The following is an 18,748-nucleotide window of genomic DNA, read 5'->3' as shown; positions in this document are numbered from 1 at the left end:
CTTCCACCAAAAAAACTCTTCCAAAAAAATACCTTTCTCCCCCAAAAAACCTTTATCTCCTGAGCACTTTTTCCACCCCCAAAAAGATCTTCCCCTCCCCATAAAACCTTTCCTCCCAAAATACCACCTTTTCCTTCTTCAAAGAAACACATTTTCCACCTCAAAAAGCCCCCTTTCATCCCCCCAAAACCCCTTTCCCCCCTTATAGTCCTTCTTTGCCCCGGTAACCCACCTATCCAACCCCCCACGCAAAAAGAACCCAGAGCTGAGCCACAAATACCAAAATCCACTTCAATCCACTTCAAAATTTGTTCCAAAAAGCTGCTGTAAAAGGTGTGGGGGGCGGTCAGAAGAGTGCCAGGGCACGTTTGAGGCCTTCCCATCACACCAAAACCCACCCCAAAAGCACGATCCCCCCGTCCCGCTCAGGAGGGGCTCGCCCCGCGCTCCGCGCCTGGACCACCGGCGCCACCTGGTGGTGATATGGAGGATGACGGGCGGGCAGGGGACCCTGCTGCCCCAGGCAGGGGGCTGACAGGGGACCCCAATGCCCCCGAGGGATAAGAGAGTCTCTGCTTCCAGGTGATGGAGTGAGGGGGTCCCCACTGTCCTGTGGGTGGGGCAAGGGGTCCCTGCTGCGTCAGGGGTGTGGGGGAGTCCCCACTCTCAGGGTTCCCCACAGCCTGAGGATGCATGCTCTCGCAGGTACCCGTTCTTGGGGTCAGTACACTGCCTCATCACCATTATCATCGCTGTCAGGGCCGAAGCTCTCCCCGTTGTCAAAGTAGGACAGGACGTAGTCGGTCTCCTGTGGGGGAAACAGTGGGAACACAGTAGCACCTGGGGATGCCCCCACCCCACCAACCTCCCCAGGGTTCTCCCCTTTCGACCTCTTCATGCTCCTCCTCATCGTACTCCTCCTCCTCTTCCTCCTTTCCCTCTTCTTCCTCCTCCTTCTCCTCTTCCTCCTCTGATGTCACCTCCTCCTCCTTCTTCTCCAGGCTCTGGGTGGGTCAAGGGAGCGTTACCAGGGAGAGACATGCCAAAATCCAGCCAGTGGGGACACCCCCACCTTCACCTCCCTACCTCCAGCTTCTTAATAGTCTCCTCCTTGTCGAGTGCCACATATTTCTTGGGGACGAGGGAAGTGGTCCCTGGGGTGGGCACAGGGGACTATCAGCCACCGGCGGTAAAAGAAGGGACACACGGGTGGGGGCAGGAAGGAGTCACTCACTGCCTTTCCGTAGCCGCCGCACCCGGATCTTCAGCTCCCGTGGGAGCCGCCTCCAGTCTGGGGGGCAAAATGGGGCAAAGTGGGAGATTGGTCAGCCCCCCAGTCAACCCCACAGCCCCATGTCCCCCCCAGGGCCTCTCCCATGTCCCCGCACCTGGGTTCCAGTCGATGGCACTGTCCACAGGGCTGGAGAGCTGGTACTTGTCTGAGTAGCGCTCAATGTCTGTGTGGGAAGCAGGAGGGAATGTGGGGAAACACGCTGGGGGGGACTTAGGGGACATCCACCCCTGGGGACACCTGCGGCAATCGCATGGGGATGGCTGATGGCACGAGGTGGTGCAGCTGCGGGGAATAAAATGGGGGGAGGAGAAACAAAATGGGAGGGCTGGGGGTTCCCAGCCTCGTGGAGGGGGAGTGAGAGGGCTGAGGGGGGGTGACAGCGCTGGAAAGGCCATGGAGCAGCAGGGTGGAGGGGACAATAGGGATTGGGATAAGCTCCCTTTCAAACCCATTCCCACCCCTCTTCCTCACAGGGGCATACAGGAGGGTCAGGATCCAACCACATCCCCCCTCCCCATCCCCCGTACCTCTACGGGGTGCCCCCGGTTTGACGAAGTAGGGGAGCCCCCTCATCGCCCTGCGCAGCTCCTGTTTCAGGGCCAGCATGTACTCGCCCTCCTCGCCCCCGGGCAGGGGCGCGGCGCGGCGCTCCAGGGCCTAGGTCAGGGGCACGGATGTGATGAGCGTGTCAGTGCTCAACCCCCGAGGGGCCTCCGGACCCCCAAACCCCCGGAGGACTCACCGGGAAGAGGGGCGAGGGCTGCAGCGTGGGCGGGGGCAGCGCGTCCCCCTTCCCGATCCCCACGGCCTCCACGTTGAACGTCATCTGCCCCCGGCCCCGGCCGCGGCCGCGGCCCGCCATGCTGAGCCCCAGGGGCCGCTGGGGACAAGGGGGGCACGGTGACACCTCCATCCAGCTCTCCTGTGCCCGCTCCCGGTGATGCCCCAAGTCCCGTCCCCGTCTTTTCCCTCCTCGCCGCCGTCCCGCTCCCCAACACAGTTTCTCCCTCGGTCTGGTCACGGTGTTTCTCTCACTCGATCCCGGTCCCGGCTCCCGGTCCCCCCGGGCCTGATTATCCCCCGTCCCGGGCCTGATCCCGGTCCTGGCGTTCCCCCACAGTCCCGGTTCCACCCTGTTCTCGGTCCCGGTCCTGATCCCAGCCCCGGTGTGTCCCCCTGGTCCCTGTTCCCGTACTCCCCATTCCTGTCCCGGTGTCGCGTCGCTGTGCACCGCTCAGTCCCGATGGCCTCCCCTGGTGGCCCCCGGTCTCGGTCCCCGTCTCAATCCCCGTTCCTGGGTCCTCCCGGTCGCCCTCCCAGTCCCGATGTCCACCTCGTACGCCCGGTCCCGGTGCCGATCCCCGCGCCGGTCCCACCCCGCGCAAGCGCAATCACTCCACACGTGTACGCGGCCCCGCCCCGCACGGAGCGGGCGGTGCTTGGGCGGGAGCACCGCGCTGATTGGCGGGTCGGGACGAGGGGCGGGGCCGATAGAGGGATCAATGGATGGACGGGGGGGCGCGGGGTGGGAAAAGGGGGATGGAAGGAGGTAAGAAAAGGGGGATCAAAAGGTCCCTCAGCCCCCCACACCCGGGCCCCCCCAGCCCCTCTTCCCTGGGGTAGCTCAACCCCCCTGTATAGGGTCACCCTGGCCCCAGCCCCGCTGTGCTGTGCCCCGCAGTCCCGCTGCCCCACGGCCCCCAGCCCCGCTGTGCTGTGCCCCCCAGTCCCGCTGCCCCACGGTCCCCAGCCTTACTGTTTTGGAACCCCCGGGCCCGTTGCCCCCTGGCCTCCCCCAGTGCCCGATGTTCCAGGGCCCTCAGCCCCCCTGCTCAGCGACCCCCAGCCCCGCTGCTCCATGGCCCTCAGTCCTGCTGGACTGCGACCCCCAGTCCTGCTGTCCCACGGGCCTCCTACAGCCTCCTGTGCCCCACAGCTCCTGGTCCCCCCTCCTCACTCCCACGCAGGGCCGGGCGCTGGATGCGCCGTGGGTGATTCATCCTGCTTCAGCCCCCCCGCGCCGGCAGCTGCCAAAAATAGCACTGCAGGAGGGGGGGGGACCCTCCACATCACCTCCCGCCCCCCCGCCTCACCGGCGGCAGGCCGGGATGGCGGCCACGGGCCGCCGTCCCCGACACCCCCATCCCTGGGGCCGTGGGAACCGGGACCCGGAGGGGAGGGACCCCACGCTCTGGTTGCCACGGTAAAATGGGGATGGAGTTGGGCTGGATGCGGGGTCCCCGCTGTGGGGTGTCCTCACTGCGTGGGGGGTGGCGGGACAGCCCCCAAGCCCGGGCTCGGGGGTCTCTCACTGAGGGGACTGAGGGCACTGTGAAGGTGGTGGCTTCTCCCCCATTTTCCCGGCTGATCGAAGCGGGATGAGCGGCCGTCGCCATGGGAACCGTGCAGGCAGGGATGGGGTGTGAGCAGGGATCAGGGTACCGGCAGGGATGGGGGGACAGGCAGGGTATAGGAGTACAGGTAGGAATGGGGTTGTGGGCAGGGGAAGCAGGTGAGGCAAAGGGAGGAGAGGGAGGAGGATGAGGAAGGGGTGCAGGAAGGGATTTGAGGAATGTGAGAGGAACTGCCAGCAGGGGCAGGTGGGGTTTGTGGGTGCGGGCAGGGGGGACGGGGGTCAGTGACACAGCCTGGGGGGCTCGGCCTCGCAGGAAGCCTCCCTTGCTGGGGTAACTGAGGCAGGGAGGGGGGACATCCCATCCTGGGGGACTCCAGGGTCTCACCCTGTGCCCATCCTGGGAATCCCAGGGGGAGTCTGACCCTCTGCCCATTCCGGGGAACTCGCGGATTTCACCCCGCGTCCTATCCCCTTGCAGTGAGCGAGCGCCATCCCTGTCCCTGCACTCCGTCCTCTGAGCCCGACCATGCCCAGCCCTGTCCGCCGCCCCCCCGGCGCCGCGGTGCCACTGGGACTCCCCATGATCCCGGCGGAGGGTTCGGCGCTGCTGCGCGCCGTATCCCAAGGGAAATTCCGCCTGACCCGGCTGCTGCTGGAGGGAGGAGCCTATATCAACGAAGGCAATGCCGCGGGCACGACGCCGCTGATGGCAGCGTGCTCTGCCGGCTACGCCGACCCGCCCGAGCAGCCACGGATGGTCCAGTACCTTCTAGAGAACGGCGCCGATCCCAACATTCCCGACAAATCCGGGAAGACGGCGCTCATGCACGCCTGCGCCGAGCGCGCCGGCCCGGCCGTGGCCGCCATCCTGCTGGCCCACGGCGCCGACCCCAGCGCCCGGGATTATGCAGGCGGCTCCGCGCTGGTTTACGCCTTGGAGCGCGGGGACCGGGAGACGCTGCAGGTGCTGCTGGACGCGTGTCGGGAGCGCGGGCGCGACGTCATCATCATCACCTCAGCCACGTCGCCCCGGGGCACCAAGACCACCCGGCAGTACCTGAACTCGCCCCCGTCGCCCGCCCTCTGCGCGTCCCCCTCCCAGGTGCAGGTGCGGGCGGCGGCGTCGCCGGGTGCCAGCGCGAGGGACGAGGAGCGCGACGTGTTCCGCTTCCCGCCCGCGGCTCCAGGCGCCGCTCCAGAACCGTCCCGGGCCGGGCCCAAGAGGCAATTGAAGAGGCTTAACTCAGAGCCATGGGGGCTGGTGGTGCCGGGGGTGGAGGGGATGCGGGGGCACTCCGAGGAGACACAGGGAAGCCTGGAGGGGACACAGGGACCCCCAGAGGGAGCACGGAGGATCTTAGATGAGATATGGCGACCCCTGGAGGGGACACGGAGACCCTTGGAGGGGTCACAGGGCCCCTCAGAAGGTTCGTGGGGTTCCCCTGAGGGCCCACGGGGGCCCCTGGAAGGGACGTCAGCCCCCCCAGAGCGGCTGGCGGTGGGGTTGGAGGGGCTGCGGTTGCGCCCGCGCCGGCACAGCGTGGAAGGCCGTGAGGTCTCAGGGCTGCCAGCAGTCACCTGGGCAGAACGGGTGCCCCCCGTTCCCACCCCGGGGCGTTGGACCCCGGCCCCCGATCTTCCACGAGGCAAACCCCTGCGCCGAGACCCCCCCAATCCTGAGCTAGCCGTCCCCGGTCTGCTCCGGCACCCGGCTGGGCTGCTGGAGCGCCGCGGCTCCGGAACGCTTCCCCTGGAGCCCCCTGGGCCGGGCAGGGCCGGGCTGCTCCCCCCGCTGCCCCCCCGAGCACTGCTCCGCCGGCATTCCATGCAGCCGGAGGCCCTGCGGCATCTCGGGGCCTTTGGCGGGGGGCTGGGTCCCGAGCCTGGCTCTTAGGGACCCTCCCCAGGGATATGGCAACCCCCCAAGCCCAGGACCCCTTCGGGAAGGCCTCACCCTGGGCAGTGGCATTGTTTGCTCTGAACCCTATTGAGGGTCAACTCTACCATCCCTCTGTCAGCACAAACTCTGCACGATTCTGAATTCAGGGAGCTGGTGGGTGCATTCCCAACTCCCAGGCCTCCCCAGTATCCTCCTCCTGCTCCTGCCTCATCCTCCCAGCAGCTTTTTCACCCAGACCCATCACTGGGGGTCCCCCGGGTCTGCCAATAAAGGCCCTGGTGTACCTCAGTGACTCTGAGTGGGGGGGTGGGCACATCTGTGGGCTTGGGGACATAAGGGACAGCCAGGGGCACAGCTGGATGCTGGCACAGTCTGGGGACAGAAACCCCACTGGGTCCCCTCAAGCTGCACAGCCATTACTTCCCAACGCCAGTTTTAAGGGGAAAAAATGGTTTTCCAAAACCTGAGTTGCTCTACTGCCAGGCTGGGAGGGATCCCCAGGATCCTTGGGCATCCAGCAGCCTGGATGGGGAGGGTTTTTAGGGAAAGGGGCATGAGAGGGGCTGGGGAGTGTTAACGAAGGACAGAGAACAAGAAGACAAACTTAGACAAAATCTCGTTATTTGACAGAAGACAAGGGATTCCTGGTGGGATAAATAACATTGGAGATTTAGGGACCATTTGCTTGGGGCATGGAAAAAAATCCCGGGATGTACTGGGATATGGAGCTGGGAGGGATCCCCCCAAACCTGAGGGAAAGCCCCCCAACCCTCAGAGACTGCTGCTTTCCTCATATTTGTCCTTTGAAAACAATAAAATTCCATAAACCCCAAATTTCCCCAGGGATGGAGCTGGTTTGGCTCCCTTGAGGCTGTGTACAAACCCCAGTTTTCCCAGTTTCCCCCAGTCTGGACTTGGAACACAAATGGGTGGAAGTCTGGATGCATCATCGGCGGCGCCGGTCCGGACTGCGGCTCCGCCGGCGCCCACCCCTGGAAAACAGGGAAGAGGTGGGGAAGGGAAGGAGGAAAAGGGAAGGGGGGGTAAGGGAGAAGGAGATAAGTGAAAAGAGGATAAGGGAATGGGGAAAGTAAAGAAAGAAGGGTGAAAAGGGAAGGAAGTGGGAGGAAAGAGGAAAAGGGGAGAAAAGGTGGAAAAAAGTTACAGAAAATAGGGGAAAAGAGAGGGAAGGAAGGAGTCCAGCAGCAGAGCATTTTGGGGTGTTTGTCCCTATTTTAACCCCACCACCCCCATAATGATGCATGGAATGGCCCCATTCCCCTAGCCAAGGGTTCCAGAGCTCCCACAGGTCCCTCCCATTCCCAGCTCCTGGAATTCCCAGGAATTCCCTCACCTTCGCTTGCCCTTGGGAGGGCCCCTGACGAAGCACCAGTCAACGCTGACTGGCTGCCCCATGAGCTCCTGCCCGTTGAGCCCCTCCATGGCTGCCTGCGCCTCCTTGTACGTCTCATACTCCACCAGTGTGTAGCCCTGGGATGAGATTGGATCGGGAATGGGACTGGGAATGAGCCCTGACACCAGAGGAACTCCCACCTCAGGTTTGGGGTGCACAGACCCCCTTGACACGCCGGGTTTGGGAATGGGAATGACCCCAGGCACCACGGGAACCCAGCTCACCACTCAACCTCCAGCTCAGTTTTGGGATGCAGGGACCTCCCAATAGCTCAGTTTCGAGGTGCACGGACCCCAATGATGCCCAGAATTGGCTCAGTTTTGGTGTGCACCAAAAACTCCCAGGCCAGAGCCTCCTCCAAGCTGAGATGGAGCCTGGGGGTCCCTACAACCACCCCCCTGGCCCCCACCTTCAAGTATCCTGTGCGCCGGTCCAGGTTCAGGTGGATGTTCTTTATCTCCCCGAATTCGGCGAATCGGTCATGCACGTCCTCCTCTGTGGCCTCCTCATGTACCCCTGTCACAAACAGGATCCAGCCCTCCACGGCTGGGCAGGAAAAGGGGGGGTCACGGAGGTGGGAATGGAGCTTTCCCCCCAAAATCCGTTGCCTTGGAGAGGGGACATGGAGCCCCCACGGGTGAGATTTGGGGATTGAGCCAAGAGTGATCCTGGGAAGCTGGGGAAGAATCGTCTCAGCATGGCCCCAATTCCTCCTCCTTCTCATGGTGGGTCCCCAGGAAAGGGTCTGTCACCCAAAATCACTCCCTTTTCACAGCTAGGAAAGGGAGATGGAGGCCCAGAGTCCACAAATCCTGGGTGACGTTGGGGAAAACTCATCCCAGCAGGGCTGAACCCCAATCCAGAGCCAGGACACCTGTGTGTACCCCCCCCAGCTTCCCCTCCCTTCCATGGGCAAAGTGCCCCTGGTGATACTTGGAAGCCATGGGGTTCTCAGGAAGCAGCATCTCCTCCAAATTCCCCCATTCCCACCTTAGGAAGGGGATATGGAGCTGGGGTTTGCCCTAAAATAAGTCCACGGAGTGAGGGAGGGAAAGGGATTGTCCCAGCAGGGCTGAGCCCTGACCCAGAGCTGCAGAGCCCCCATGAAGCCCTCCAGGTCGTCTCACATCTCTGTGGTCCTGGCTCATCCCCGTCCTGCTCAACGCTGTCGTAATCTTCGCGCACTCGAGCGCGGGATCCTTCCTCTGGAAAGGAAGGAAAACGGGGGAAGAACGGGGCCCCCAAACTTCAGGGTCACCCAGCCCCTCCCAGAGTGCCAGGGAAGGGGTTTGGGGCCTCACCTGAGCCGAAGCCACGGCCCTTCCGCTTCTTGGCCTTTTCCTTCAGCTTGTGGATGCTCTCTGGTGGGAAATGCAGGGAGGGACCGGGATCGTGGAGGCAGCAGGAGCAGGGAAGCCCCCCCGGATGGACAGGGACTCCTCATCCTGGCTGGAAAGGGCCCCCCTGGGCTGGGAATGACCCCCTGGGCTTGGAAGGATGTCCCTGGGTCAGGAAAGACCCATCTGGGCTAGGCAGGATCCCCTAGTACAGGCAGGGACATGCCCGGAAAAGACAGGACGGTCTCCCCATGATGGGAATGACCTTCCCCAGGTCCCCCAGAGTCCCTCCGGGCCAGGAATGATCCCATGAGCCGGGAATGACCCCTTACGGACAGGCATGATTCATCTCCCATGCTGGGAATGACCCTCTGAGCCAGGAATGACCCCCCAGCTCCGAGAAGGAGCCCCCTGGGAACGACAGGAACCCCCGCCCCAGGCCGGGGCTGTCCATGAGGCTGACGGGGTTTGGGGGCGCGGCCAGAGACGGCGGGAGCGGCTTCGCTGAGCCGGGGCCCGGCCGGATCGGCCGGCGGGGCCGCTTAGGGCCAGACGGTATCGTCCCAGCCCCGCGCTCACCGTCGCCGTCCTCGTCCATAGCGAAATCTTCTCCGCCCGCCTCATGAAGATCCAGCACGTCCGCCATCTTGCCCAGGATAGCGGGGCACGCCGGGAGCGCGCCGGAAAGGCGGCCACAGTGGGAGGGTGTGTGGCGGAAGCACCGGCACGGCCACATTGGGGAGGACGTGGGACGGAAACACCTGCCCCCCCCGCTGGGGAGGGCTCTCGGCGGAAGCGCCTGTTCAGCCATGCTGAGAAGGTCTTGCCGCCGCACTGAGACGATCGGGGCGCTTCCCTTTCCCCCGGGATTCTCAACCCCGCACCGAGGCGGCTCAAAGCGGTTGTTGGGCACCGCTAGCCCCACAAAATGAGCAAGAGCACCAAAGTTAACCAAAGTCGCTGGGTTTATTGTATAAAATCCACAGCAGTGTTTATCCCGCCGGATTTCCGTAATTCCACCGCCTCGACAAGGAACAGAGTTTTCTCCATACTGAGAAAACTTGAATCTGTTAATTTTACACCTTCCAAGGAGAGCCGGTGCCTCTAAACTGGCGCCCCGATCCCACAAGCAATGGAATGTCCGGTTTCTTCCCTTTTCTTTTTCTTCTCTTCTTCCGCAGCGATGAACTCCCCAAATCCTCCCGGATCTATTTACCTGGGGCATAAAGAAGCCACCGGAAGGAGCTTCAGGGATTCCCTTATGTGCGGAATCAGGGGAATAAATTGCGGGATTAACTCCGTGTTATTCTTAAATCAAAATTTTTCAATATTTCAAGAAAATGACGCCTCCCCCCCACCCCTTTAAATTCCCATTTCCAGCGACATCAAACGTTAATAGTGTTTGTAGAAAGTATAAAAAATATATAAACCCCCAAAACAGGCTCGTTAGGATGCAGATATAAAAATGGGGTACCTACAGACAGTGGAATGATCACAATTTTATCCTAAAACAATGATCATTGCTGGAATATCCTGTGGTCACACAGAGGGAAGGAGGAGGGTGGGAATAGTGGAATCTGAAGGGTTTAAGGGGATAAGAAGTGGGAAAAGCTCTAAACTGGGGTGAAAATGGAATTCTGGCTTGGAATTCAGTTTATATTCCCAGTCTGCTGGGGAAAAGGGGAGTAAGATGGAAATTTCCATGGATAAACTGACATTTTCTTGGGTGAACCTTGAACCTGGAGCTGTTTGAACAATCCCATGTCATAAAAGGGGTTTTTAAAGCTAAATATAGTCTAAATTCCATATGGATGCCGATACAAGAGATAGGGAACGATTAGTGCAAATCCTTCCCTCATTCACTAACTCTCCAGGACCCTTCTAACCTTCCATGAAAAAGCCAATGCTGATGTTTGGCTACAGACAGGGCAATTCCAGGGGAAACTGGAATTGTTGTGCTTGGGACTGGAATGCTGCAGGCTGATCCCAGATTTAATTCCAAACCGCAGTTTTCAATCCCTTTGGATATTGCACGTGTTGGTATCCATTAAGATTTAATTAAGGAGCTCATCGAGGAGGTTTAATTGATCCCTTTCTGCTACAGGAGGGAGGGGGTGCCAGGCATTGGATCTAACAGGCTTTTCCAGAAGCAACACTGGATTCTGTGGAATCCCACCTGCTCCAGTACCGATGGAGTGTGGAGAGAACAAAACCTGTGATCTAAACACTGAAAATAAGGGACAGAAAAAAATCCATAGGGAAGGAGGAATTCCCGGGGAATGAAAAGTTCCCTAGAGAATAAGGAGTTCTCAAGGGAATAAGAAATTCTCTAGGGAACGAGGAGACTGAGGAGCAGCTCTAAAAACCAGGATGAAACTGCTAAAATCCATTCAGGAGCTTTTTCCCTAAATTTCTTTCTAATGTGCAAATGGGCCAGGATTCAGGAAAGGGGGTTGGGAGCATTGGGAAGGATCCCAGGGCCAGATCCTAGGGTTCAGCAGCCAGAGGAGTGTGCTGAGCCCAGCTGGCCAGCTGCCAGCAACAGGATGTCCTTCTTCTCCTTATGGAATCGCAGCTCCTTCCCGGCCAGCCGGGCCTCATCCAGCTCTCGCTCTGTGGCCGCCAGCTCCCGGGAAAGGGCGCCTGGAATGCTCTGCTCCCGGTTCACCCAGTCCAGGGCCATCTGGTTCCGGATGTCATCGTCCAGAGCACGGTGGGAGTAGTGAGCCAGGACTTCCTGGTGGGAATGGGATGCAGGGGGAAGCTTAGGAATGGGAAGGAGCAGCGGGATCAAGGCGGCCCCTGAGCAGCCCTGGACTCACCTGGCGCGAGCACTGACGCTCCCGCATGGCCTTCAGGCTCCCGTTCCAGTGCAACAGCTGGAATACCGTCATCAGCTCCTGGGATGGCAAGAGGGAGGCAGGATGAGAGCAGATACAGGACCAGGATCATGGACTCCTGGGGCCCACCCCTGGGGCAGAAGGGACCTCATAAATCACCGGGAGCCCAGGGTGGACACTGGACACCTGCCTGGGTGGCTCTGAGCCCCTTCTAACTTGGCCTGGAACACTTCCAGAGATGGGGCAGCTACCCTGGACATGGATTCAAGCCAAAGGCACCACCAGCATCAGGATACTCGGGCAAAATTCCCTGATTAATCTGGACTACAATGAAGACAGAGCCTCCAATGCTCCCTGTGCCCTGGGAATTCTGGGATTCTCTTCTCCAAGCTGAACCACTAGCAGTACCAGGTACAATTCCAGGTTTTCCAGTGACTTCTCCCCTCCAGGCCACACAAATTCTGGTTAAAAACTGGGACCTGTTAGGCTTCCCAAACCCAGATGGGGCTTGGAATCTCCATCCCAGAGTCTCCATCTGTAAACAGGGCCCTGAACATAAACACCTCCAGTCTGCCACCCTGGAGCATTCCCATACCAGGGAAAGAAGCCAGCAGAGGGGTTGGAAAAGTACAGACTCCCAAACACAGCCACATTCCAAAGCTGGATTTGAACCCTGGAGCGGAGCCAAAGCCAGATTTCTTCTCTAATGAAAATCGAGCTCCAGTGATGTGTGCTCCAGAATCATTTCCAGCCCCTACCCAAGGCCAAGTTGAAATTAAAAGGATTCAGGAATCTCAAGGAACTATTGGAACAACATCCTGGGATGGACAGGGAGTTCTAAACATGATTTCCCTGGCTCTGCTCCCAGCTGTTTCTTCATAAAGGCTGGAATAAAGCCCAGAGGACTCTCCATTCCCAGCTGTTCTCCTAATCCTGATCCATGTTCCAGAACCTTCCCTTGGCAGCTCAGACTTCCCATTGTCCAGGTGTTCTTCCCAGCCACATTCCCACATTCCAATGGGATATAAGGATAGCCCTGTTGTTTGGGGGAGTGTCATGACACCACTGACTCCCAGTTCCACAATCAAAGTGTCTTTGGGGGAAACATCTTCCCATCTTTCCTTGTGAGAGCTCTTGCATCCCTGTTTTCAGGGAAAGGATAAATCCCACTAATTAACTGGACAATTAGGACATTTGGAGGTACCACCTGGAAATATCACAGTGACAGTGAGAAACCCAATTCCAAGGACTTTGCTGCACCCGGAAGTACCCTGAATCTGATCAGAATCAGAAGGAAACCCTGAGTTTATTTTCCACAGAAAACACTAAAATGCAGCCGGGAGATCAACCCAAATATCCCTTAACCAAATCAGGAATGGGACCTGGGTAGATCAGGAACAGTATCCGCAAAAACTGGAAACAGTACCTGGAATTCCAGCATGGATTTTCCCTTGTTGGATTCCAGCATGAAGCGGAAGGCCCCGATCCCCGTGTTGGGATTATCTGCCTCTTCTCGATTGCCCTGCAGAGACATACCAGACAAGAGCTGCCATTCCCACAGGATCTGCTCCTGCTGCACTATCCCCACTCCCAGAATTCCCAGTGGGATTCAGGTGAGCCTGATGCCAGCACAGGCTGAGCTGTCACACTCTTATCCAGGTAATCCAGCCTTAACTGCGTGGCATGGACCACTCTGGCATTCCCTGGACAAATCTGGGACATCACCTGGATAAATCTGGCTCTCCTGGAGCAATGAATCCCCTGGGAAGAGGATTTTTCCTGCACTGATTCCAAGGCTTTCACAACACTCCAGAGACCACAGAGCACCATGGGCCGCATGGCAAGAATTCCCTCCGAGATAATCAGAGCAGGAAAGGGAGAATGCAAAGCTCCCAGTGATAGAAACTAAAATTCCTGGAAAATCTTTGGTTTAAGGAAAACTAGTGGGGGGACAACCCTGTCATGGAACGGCCAGAAAAATACACATCTCAGCCTCGCTATCCCACCCCAGAGTGCAGCACAAAGAGCAGAAGAATGGGAATTAAGCTACACTTAAAATCGTACTACTCCATCAACCCCCCCCAAGAAGGAGTTCTTATGCACTCTTTGAGGTTTTTCCCAGGATTTTCTGTCCCCATCCTCACATTGAAGGATGCCAGGGCCTCGGAGACACTCTTCTCGATGAAGTCATCAGTGATCCGGCGGGAAGGGTGCTCGTTGAACACGGAATTCATCAGCGCGATCTTGGCTGCGCTCCGGCGCGCCTCAGCCTTAGTGGGACAGAACTGAGGACACATAGCCACTGTCAGGACATTCCCAGGATCACGACACCCCCCGGTCCACCAGGAATGGTAATTGAGTAGGGGTGGAATTAGGAAATCATGCTCTCGGAATCAAGAGAGGTTCAAAACCTCCTGTTGCATTGTCAATTAATTAATTACCTCAAACCCAAACTGTTCCCAAATTCTCCCCAAAGACCAGGATTTTGGGATGGGATGACCCTGTGGCTGCTGGAATTGCTTCCTTTGGATCCATTTTCCCAACCAAGAGGAAGGGCAGGAAAGAATCTGGAACATAGCCAGGATTTGATGGGACATTGGGACTTTAATCTCTTTGGTGAGGGATTTGGGTCAGGAGCTTTCCCAGGAGGGGTGAAGGAATGAATTCCTCCAGTGGGATGTTCCCTGCCCAAAGCACAGGGCTGGAATTGGATGGTGTTTAAGTTCCCCTCCAGCTCAAGCCATTACAGAACTCCATGATCCAATGCTCTGACTTGATTTCCAGAGTCTTTTGGCATCTGGAGAAGAGGTTTTGGGACAAATTCTGAGCTCCAGCAGAGGAATATTCCTCTGCCAGTTTAAACCTTTGGCTAATTCTGGGAAGGAAAAGGAAGGATCAAATCCTGGGAAGGAGAAGGAAGATCAGATCCAGCCAACTGAACAGTTTTCCCCGATATCCCATCTCCTGCCTCATCACTAAGTTTCAAGTGACCAAAATAGGGAATAAAAGACACAAAAAAAGCACAATACACAGACAAATCTTGCCGGCTTGGGATCTGGTGGGGATTCACAAGTCGGGAGCAACTTGCAAGTAAACTTCCTTGGAACTAAAGAGGTTTAGAGCCAGGCGCAGGGGCTGGAATGGGCAGGAAAGCGCCCGCGCCGGGAGGAGATAATTGGGAAACGATTCCGGTGGGGTCCGGGAGAGGCATTCCCGGGATCGGGCTCGTACCTGGAAGCTGCCGAAGCAGCTGCCCCCGGGCAGGGTGACATAGCAGACGTAGGGGGGGCTGGCGGCCGGGACCATCTCGTAGAGTACCAAGGCGCCGTTGCGCAGCTCGGCCCCGCGCGACTGCTTCATCTGCCAGAATTCCTGCAGCGCCTCCACCACGTTCACTGCCGGACACAGCCGAGATCAGTCGGAAGAGAAGCCGGGAAGAATCCCCAGGGATTGGCATGGCAGGGTGGAAATGGGGCACGGAAAGAAGGAAAAGAGGCAAGGGGCAAGGGGGGAAGGAGAAGGGGGTGAAGAAGGAAGGAAATAGGGCATGGAAATAAGGAAAAGGGACAGGACACGGAAAGAAGGAAAAGTGAAAAAAGGGAATAAGGGAAAATCGATACCACCCCCCCCCCCCCAACCCCGGTCCGTCGGCATCCGCGGATTCCCCTCGATCCCGCTCACCGCGGCCGTAGCCCTGCGTGTGTTTGGCGAAGCTCCGCACCACGGCCTCCACCGCCTCCCGCAGCACCGCGGGCGGCCCAGGCACGGCCCCGGCCCCGGTCCCGGGGGGCGCGGGGGGGGCCTGCAGACCCAGCGGGGGCGGTGGCGGCGGCAGCCCCAGCCCCGGCCCCAGGCCCGACCCCGATCCCGGTGCCGGTGCGAGCCCCGCGGGGGCCCCGGTGAGGCCGGGCCGGGCCCCACGGGGCCCGGCGCCCACCCCGGGCTGCAGCCGCTGCGCCCGCACCGCCTCCATAGCCGCGCTCCCTCCCCAGCGCCGCGCTGTCAATCAGCGCCGCTCCGCGCACAGCAAACCAATAGAAGCGCCGGATCGGAGTGGAGGCGGTGGGGAAACCTCCAGCAGGCCAATCATAACGCGGTGCGCGATTTGCGGGGCGGGGACAGGGCGCGGCGCAGTCACCCACTAACACAAATAGCGGTGTGTGGTCGTGGGGCGGTAAGGGGGCGAGGATTAGGGAGCCGTTGTCCAATCGCGCTGCGGGGCTTGTTACATTGACAGGGGCAAAAACGAATCAAAATGCAGGAAGCACAAAACAGCAGAGATGGCGGTACGGGATGACAGCCACAATGTTATTGATCAGGAGAAGCAATTAATGGCAAAAGGAACCAATCAAACTGTTCGACACAGATTTAGAGGCGGAGATTACGGCTGTCGCCCATTCATGGACTCTGTTTTGGTAGGAGAGGGCGGATCCGCGAACAGCCAATGGGAACGAGCCGCGGCGGCTACCGGAAGTGACGGTCTGCCGGACTCGGGAGCGGGATCGCGTTCGGGACCGGGTCCCCCACCATGGAGGCCTGGGTGCGCTTCAGCGCCCAGAGCCAGGCCCGGGAGCGCCTCCTCAGGTGCAGCCTCAGCTCCCGGGCCCAGCGGGCAGTCGCAGGGAAAAGGGGGTCGTGGAGGTTCGGAGGGAGCGGTCACGGGAGCAGTGGGGATTACGGAGAGCCCGGGGATGGGGGTCACGGAGGCCTCGGAACCCGAGGAGGGGGGATCACGGGGGGTCCCAAAATCCCGGGGCGGCGGGTGGGCCGTCACGGATGCCTTAGACCCCAGAGAAAGGGGGTCCGAGGCCCCGGGGTGATGTTCCCAGTGCTTTCTGACCCCCCTGTCTCCCTCGTTGTCCCCAGGGCCGCCCAGTACGCCTGTGCCTTGGCTGGTGCCGCGCTGAGCCGCGGCGGGAACGGCTCCGGGGGCAGCTCCGAGACCCTGAGCCGCCTCCAGCACCTGGAGGCTCATCTGAGCCTGGGCCGCAAGCGTGAGTGGCGGGGGGGGGGAGCGGGGCTGGTCAGGGCGGTTTTGAGGGGGGTCAGGGCGACTCTTGGGATCTGCAAACCCCCGGTGAGCCTCTGGTGTCCTCCTCCTGCAGTGCTGCGCTTGGGGGGCTCGGCCGAGGCCCTGGGGGGGGCCCAGCGCTCGCTGCATCTACCCGACCCTGTCCTGCGCTTCTGCCTCACCTTGTCCCACCTGAACCGTGCCCTCTTCCTGGCCTGTGACAATGTCCTGTGGGCCGGGAAAACCGGGATTCTGCCTGGCCTTGCCATGGACAAGTGGAGCCAGAGGTCCTTCAGGTGAGGGAGGAGAGGTGTCTGGATTTGGTGGGGCATTCATGGAAGAAAGGTTGGAAAAGCCTCCTCAGGTCTGTTGGGCGAGCAGGGCAGGGAGGTCAGATTGCTAAAGGAGAGCACGGAATAGGATTCCTGAGGGAGAGCAGAGAATGGGGTTCCCTTGAGGTGAATAAGGAACGGAATTCCCAAGGGAGGACAGGGGGTGGAATTACTGAAGGGGAGTAGGCAATGAGCTCTCCAAGAAAAGGCAGGGAATGAAATTCTTCCAGGGAGAGCAAGTGGTGAATTTCCAAAGGAGGTCAGGGAATAGGCTTTCTGAGGGAAACTGGGCAATGGAATTCCTGAGTGAGGGCAGGAAATGTCATCCCCATGGGCAGGCAGGTTCCTGCTGGCTGAACATGACTTTTCCATTCCCCTAGGCGTTTCTATGGTTGTTGGGAGTGGCCAGAGGCTTCTGCTGCCACTGTTTCCCACTCTCCCACCCCTGCTCCCTGTTTTTCCCAGGTATTACCTGTTTGCTCTGGTGGTGAACCTGAGCCGGGATGCCTACGAGATCCGGGTGCTGCTGGAGCGCGCTGAGGCAGCCAGGAAGCGTGGAAAGAGCCCGGAAAACAGGCCCCAGCTCCAGGCTGATGGCAGGATCCAGCGTCTCCGTCTCCACCTGCAGGTCCAGCTGCAGCTCCTGCTTCAGGTGCTCCGGGACAACCCCCCACTATTGCTGGACCTGCTGCGGAATGCGTGTGACCTGGTGATCCCACTGGAAAAGCTGGGTCTGTGCCGGAGCAGCCCCGGAATCGTGGGATTCTGTGGCCTCACCTCCTCCGTGCTCTCAATCCTCACCATCCTCCATCCCTGGCTCAAACTGAAGCCGTAATTACCCTAGGGGCTTCCTTGGGATGTTTGGGAGTCCTGGAGGCATATCCCAGGGGCTGTGACACCTCTGGAGCTGAGTGGTTCATTCCATTCCCATCATTCCTGACTCCTTGGAGCCACGAGGTTCCAGCAATGGATACAGCGTTGGATCCCACAGGGACATCAGCTCCCAAAATGCGTTTCTTCCCCTTGACTTTTCCAGGAATTTTAGAGGTTCAACGTTCTCCCATTTTGCCCGGGAAACGCCTTTAACATGGAGCCAACTAACAGGGAATATTTGGGGCTGGAGAATGGGGATTGCTGGGAGCTTCTCATGCTTTTTGCAGGGGGTGAAGCGATGGCGTTGGGATGGTTCTGATGCCAGATAGTGTATCCAACCCCAAATTGTTTGGACAATTTGCCTGCCTTATAAGAAATCTGAGTGTAGGGAGAGGGGAACAGGCAATGGGTGTCAGGGATAAATCCATGGCTTTGGAGGGGAATACAGGCCGGAATTTGTCCTCCTGAATCTTCCATGAAAGCCCAGGGGAAGGAAGTGACTGAAGCAAATTGCATCAAGCTGGGGCATCACTCTCAGCATTCCCATATGGATTTCCCTCTGTTGCGGAACATGGAGGCGACTCGGCATCCTCAGTGCTTCCCAGCAGATCCACCTCCCTTCCCCTGCCCAGAGCTGCACAGATCCACCTCGGCTGCGCTCCCCAGTTATCCTGTTCAGTGGTGGTTTTTTGGGAAAAATCAGAGTGTGGCTGGCTCTCTGTTGGGATTTGCTGCACCCAGTATTCATGGTGCTGCTGCCTCACTGAATTCCCCTTTTCCCTGGATTTTGTGACACTGGATTGCATGGGGCCCCACCCCAGCTCCGGTGTCTATTACTAAGCCCTGGACCCAGGGACACACTGGGAGCTGGGAATTATTTCATTCCAGAGGCAGATTGTCCTTTGATCTGTCCCTGGGAGAGCAGGAATATCCTCCTGAAGCTTTCTTGAGAGCTCCGTACCAAAATGCTGCCCACTCCTGGGCCCATCTGGGCTGTGCCAAAGGCTTTTTCCTGGGAAAACCAGGCATTGAAGACTTTGGAGCAGGGTATATCCCAGCAGGACTTGGGATGGATGGGAAGTGCTCCAGGGGATCCCACAGTATCAGTGTAATTAATTAATTAATTAAATTATTAAAGTGCAGCAGCCTCCAGTCCCTGTGTTCTGAGATCTTGGGAAATGCCTACAGGGATGCGAATGCTGGGCTGGGGGCACTGGGGTGGGCTGGGAATCACACAGTCACAGAATATCCTGAGCTGGAAGGGACTTACAAGGATCACTGAGTCCAGCTCCTGGCCCTGCCCCAACAAACCCACCCTGTGCCTGAAAGCATTGTCCGAATGCTCCTGGAGCTCCTGGGGCCGTGCCCATTCTCTGGGGAGCCTGTTCAGT

The 18,748-nt window shown here is 59.1% G+C and overlaps 5 protein-coding genes across 7 annotated transcripts; 2 read left to right on the top strand and 3 right to left on the bottom strand.

Annotated features, from left to right (window-relative positions):
* Window positions 1-277: 277 nt before the first annotated feature.
* POLR3GL (RNA polymerase III subunit GL) lies at window positions 278-2,696 on the bottom strand. Of its 2 annotated transcripts, XM_066206908.1 has the most exons (8): window positions 2,628-2,696; window positions 2,037-2,174; window positions 1,822-1,951; window positions 1,389-1,457; window positions 1,235-1,291; window positions 1,087-1,154; window positions 891-1,004; window positions 278-808 (listed from the first exon to the last, which is right to left on the bottom strand). In XM_066206908.1, exons 2-8 carry the CDS (start codon window positions 2,154-2,156, stop codon window positions 722-724), a joined length of 645 nt encoding a protein of 214 aa, XP_066063005.1. In that variant the 5' UTR covers window positions 2,157-2,174; window positions 2,628-2,696; the 3' UTR covers window positions 278-721. The 2 variants fall into 2 exon arrangements, with proteins under 2 accessions (XP_066063005.1, XP_066063004.1); XM_066206907.1 differs by having other exon boundaries at window positions 2,037-2,668.
* A 403-nt stretch (window positions 2,697-3,099) lies between these two features.
* ANKRD34A (ankyrin repeat domain 34A) lies at window positions 3,100-5,838 on the top strand. The gene is given in 3 exon segments (XM_066206903.1): window positions 3,100-3,298; window positions 3,301-3,497; window positions 4,129-5,838. Coding segments are annotated over 3 exon segments (1,812 nt in total). The 3' UTR covers window positions 5,545-5,838.
* Window positions 5,839-6,154: 316 nt separating this feature from the next.
* On the bottom strand, window positions 6,155-8,985 carry RBM8A (RNA binding motif protein 8A). Its single transcript, XM_066206909.1, has 6 exons — window positions 8,881-8,985; window positions 8,266-8,325; window positions 8,092-8,169; window positions 7,374-7,510; window positions 6,905-7,041; window positions 6,155-6,542 (listed from the first exon to the last, which is right to left on the bottom strand). Exons 1-6 carry the CDS (start codon window positions 8,945-8,947, stop codon window positions 6,497-6,499), a joined length of 525 nt encoding a protein of 174 aa, XP_066063006.1. The 5' UTR covers window positions 8,948-8,985; the 3' UTR covers window positions 6,155-6,496.
* Window positions 8,986-9,248: 263 nt separating this feature from the next.
* Window positions 9,249-15,114, bottom strand: LIX1L (limb and CNS expressed 1 like). The gene is made up of 6 exons (XM_066206689.1): window positions 14,823-15,114; window positions 14,373-14,536; window positions 13,286-13,426; window positions 12,568-12,663; window positions 11,124-11,201; window positions 9,249-11,038 (listed from the first exon to the last, which is right to left on the bottom strand). Exons 1-6 carry the CDS (start codon window positions 15,112-15,114, stop codon window positions 10,796-10,798), a joined length of 1,014 nt encoding a protein of 337 aa, XP_066062786.1. The 3' UTR covers window positions 9,249-10,795.
* Window positions 15,115-15,261: 147 nt separating this feature from the next.
* Window positions 15,262-18,499, top strand: PEX11B (peroxisomal biogenesis factor 11 beta). 2 transcript variants are annotated; one of them, XM_066206709.1, is made up of 4 exons: window positions 15,262-15,725; window positions 16,008-16,135; window positions 16,247-16,448; window positions 16,950-18,499. In XM_066206709.1, the coding sequence occupies exons 1-4, from the start codon at window positions 15,670-15,672 to the stop codon at window positions 17,317-17,319; spliced, it is 756 nt and encodes a 251-aa protein (XP_066062806.1). In that variant the 5' UTR covers window positions 15,262-15,669; the 3' UTR covers window positions 17,320-18,499. The 2 variants fall into 2 exon arrangements, with proteins under 2 accessions (XP_066062806.1, XP_066062805.1); XM_066206708.1 differs by having other exon boundaries at window positions 15,262-15,782.
* Window positions 18,500-18,748: the final 249 nt, after the last annotated feature.

This window comes from Chamaea fasciata, unplaced genomic scaffold (assembly GCF_029207755.1).
Source record: "Chamaea fasciata isolate MVZ Bird 193981 ecotype frontalis unplaced genomic scaffold, bChaFas1.0.hap1 SCAF_31, whole genome shotgun sequence".
In the NCBI taxonomy this organism is placed as follows: domain Eukaryota; kingdom Metazoa; phylum Chordata; class Aves; order Passeriformes; family Sylviidae; genus Chamaea; species Chamaea fasciata.
This window is presented reverse-complemented; position numbering and strand designations above follow the sequence as displayed.

Bases quoted from the DNA above. Each gene is read 5' to 3' on its own strand.
- LIX1L (XM_066206689.1), bottom strand. From the start codon at position 15,114: ATGGAGGCGGTGCGGGCGCAGCGGCTGCAGCCCGGGGTGGGCGCCGGG. The intron at 11,202-12,567 runs GTACTGTTTCCA...TTGCCATCCCAG, and splicing joins AATCCATGCTGGAATTCCAG to GAGCTGATGACGGTATTCCA. The intron at 11,039-11,123 runs GTGAGTCCAGGG...CATTCCCACCAG, and splicing joins AGCGTCAGTGCTCGCGCCAG to GAAGTCCTGGCTCACTACTC.
- PEX11B (XM_066206708.1), top strand. From the start codon at position 15,670: ATGGAGGCCTGGGTGCGCTTCAGCGCCCAGAGCCAGGCCCGGGAGCGC. The intron at 15,783-16,007 runs GTTCGGAGGGAG...CGTTGTCCCCAG, and splicing joins GGGAAAAGGGGGTCGTGGAG to GGCCGCCCAGTACGCCTGTG. The intron at 16,136-16,246 runs GTGAGTGGCGGG...CTCCTCCTGCAG, and splicing joins TCTGAGCCTGGGCCGCAAGC to TGCTGCGCTTGGGGGGCTCG.
- POLR3GL (XM_066206907.1), bottom strand. From the start codon at position 2,207: ATGGAGGTGTCACCGTGCCCCCCTTGTCCCCAGCGGCCCCTGGGGCTC. The intron at 1,458-1,821 runs GTACGGGGGATG...CTTCCCACACAG, and splicing joins ACCGGGGGCACCCCGTAGAG to ACATTGAGCGCTACTCAGAC. The intron at 1,155-1,234 runs GTGAGTGACTCC...TGCCCACCCCAG, and splicing joins GCGGCGGCTACGGAAAGGCA to GGACCACTTCCCTCGTCCCC.
- RBM8A (XM_066206909.1), bottom strand. From the start codon at position 8,947: ATGGCGGACGTGCTGGATCTTCATGAGGCGGGCGGAGAAGATTTCGCT. The intron at 8,326-8,880 runs GTGAGCGCGGGG...ATTTCCCACCAG, and splicing joins TATGGACGAGGACGGCGACG to AGAGCATCCACAAGCTGAAG. The intron at 7,511-8,091 runs GTGAGACGACCT...TTTCCTGCCCAG, and splicing joins TGAGCCAGGACCACAGAGAT to CCGTGGAGGGCTGGATCCTG.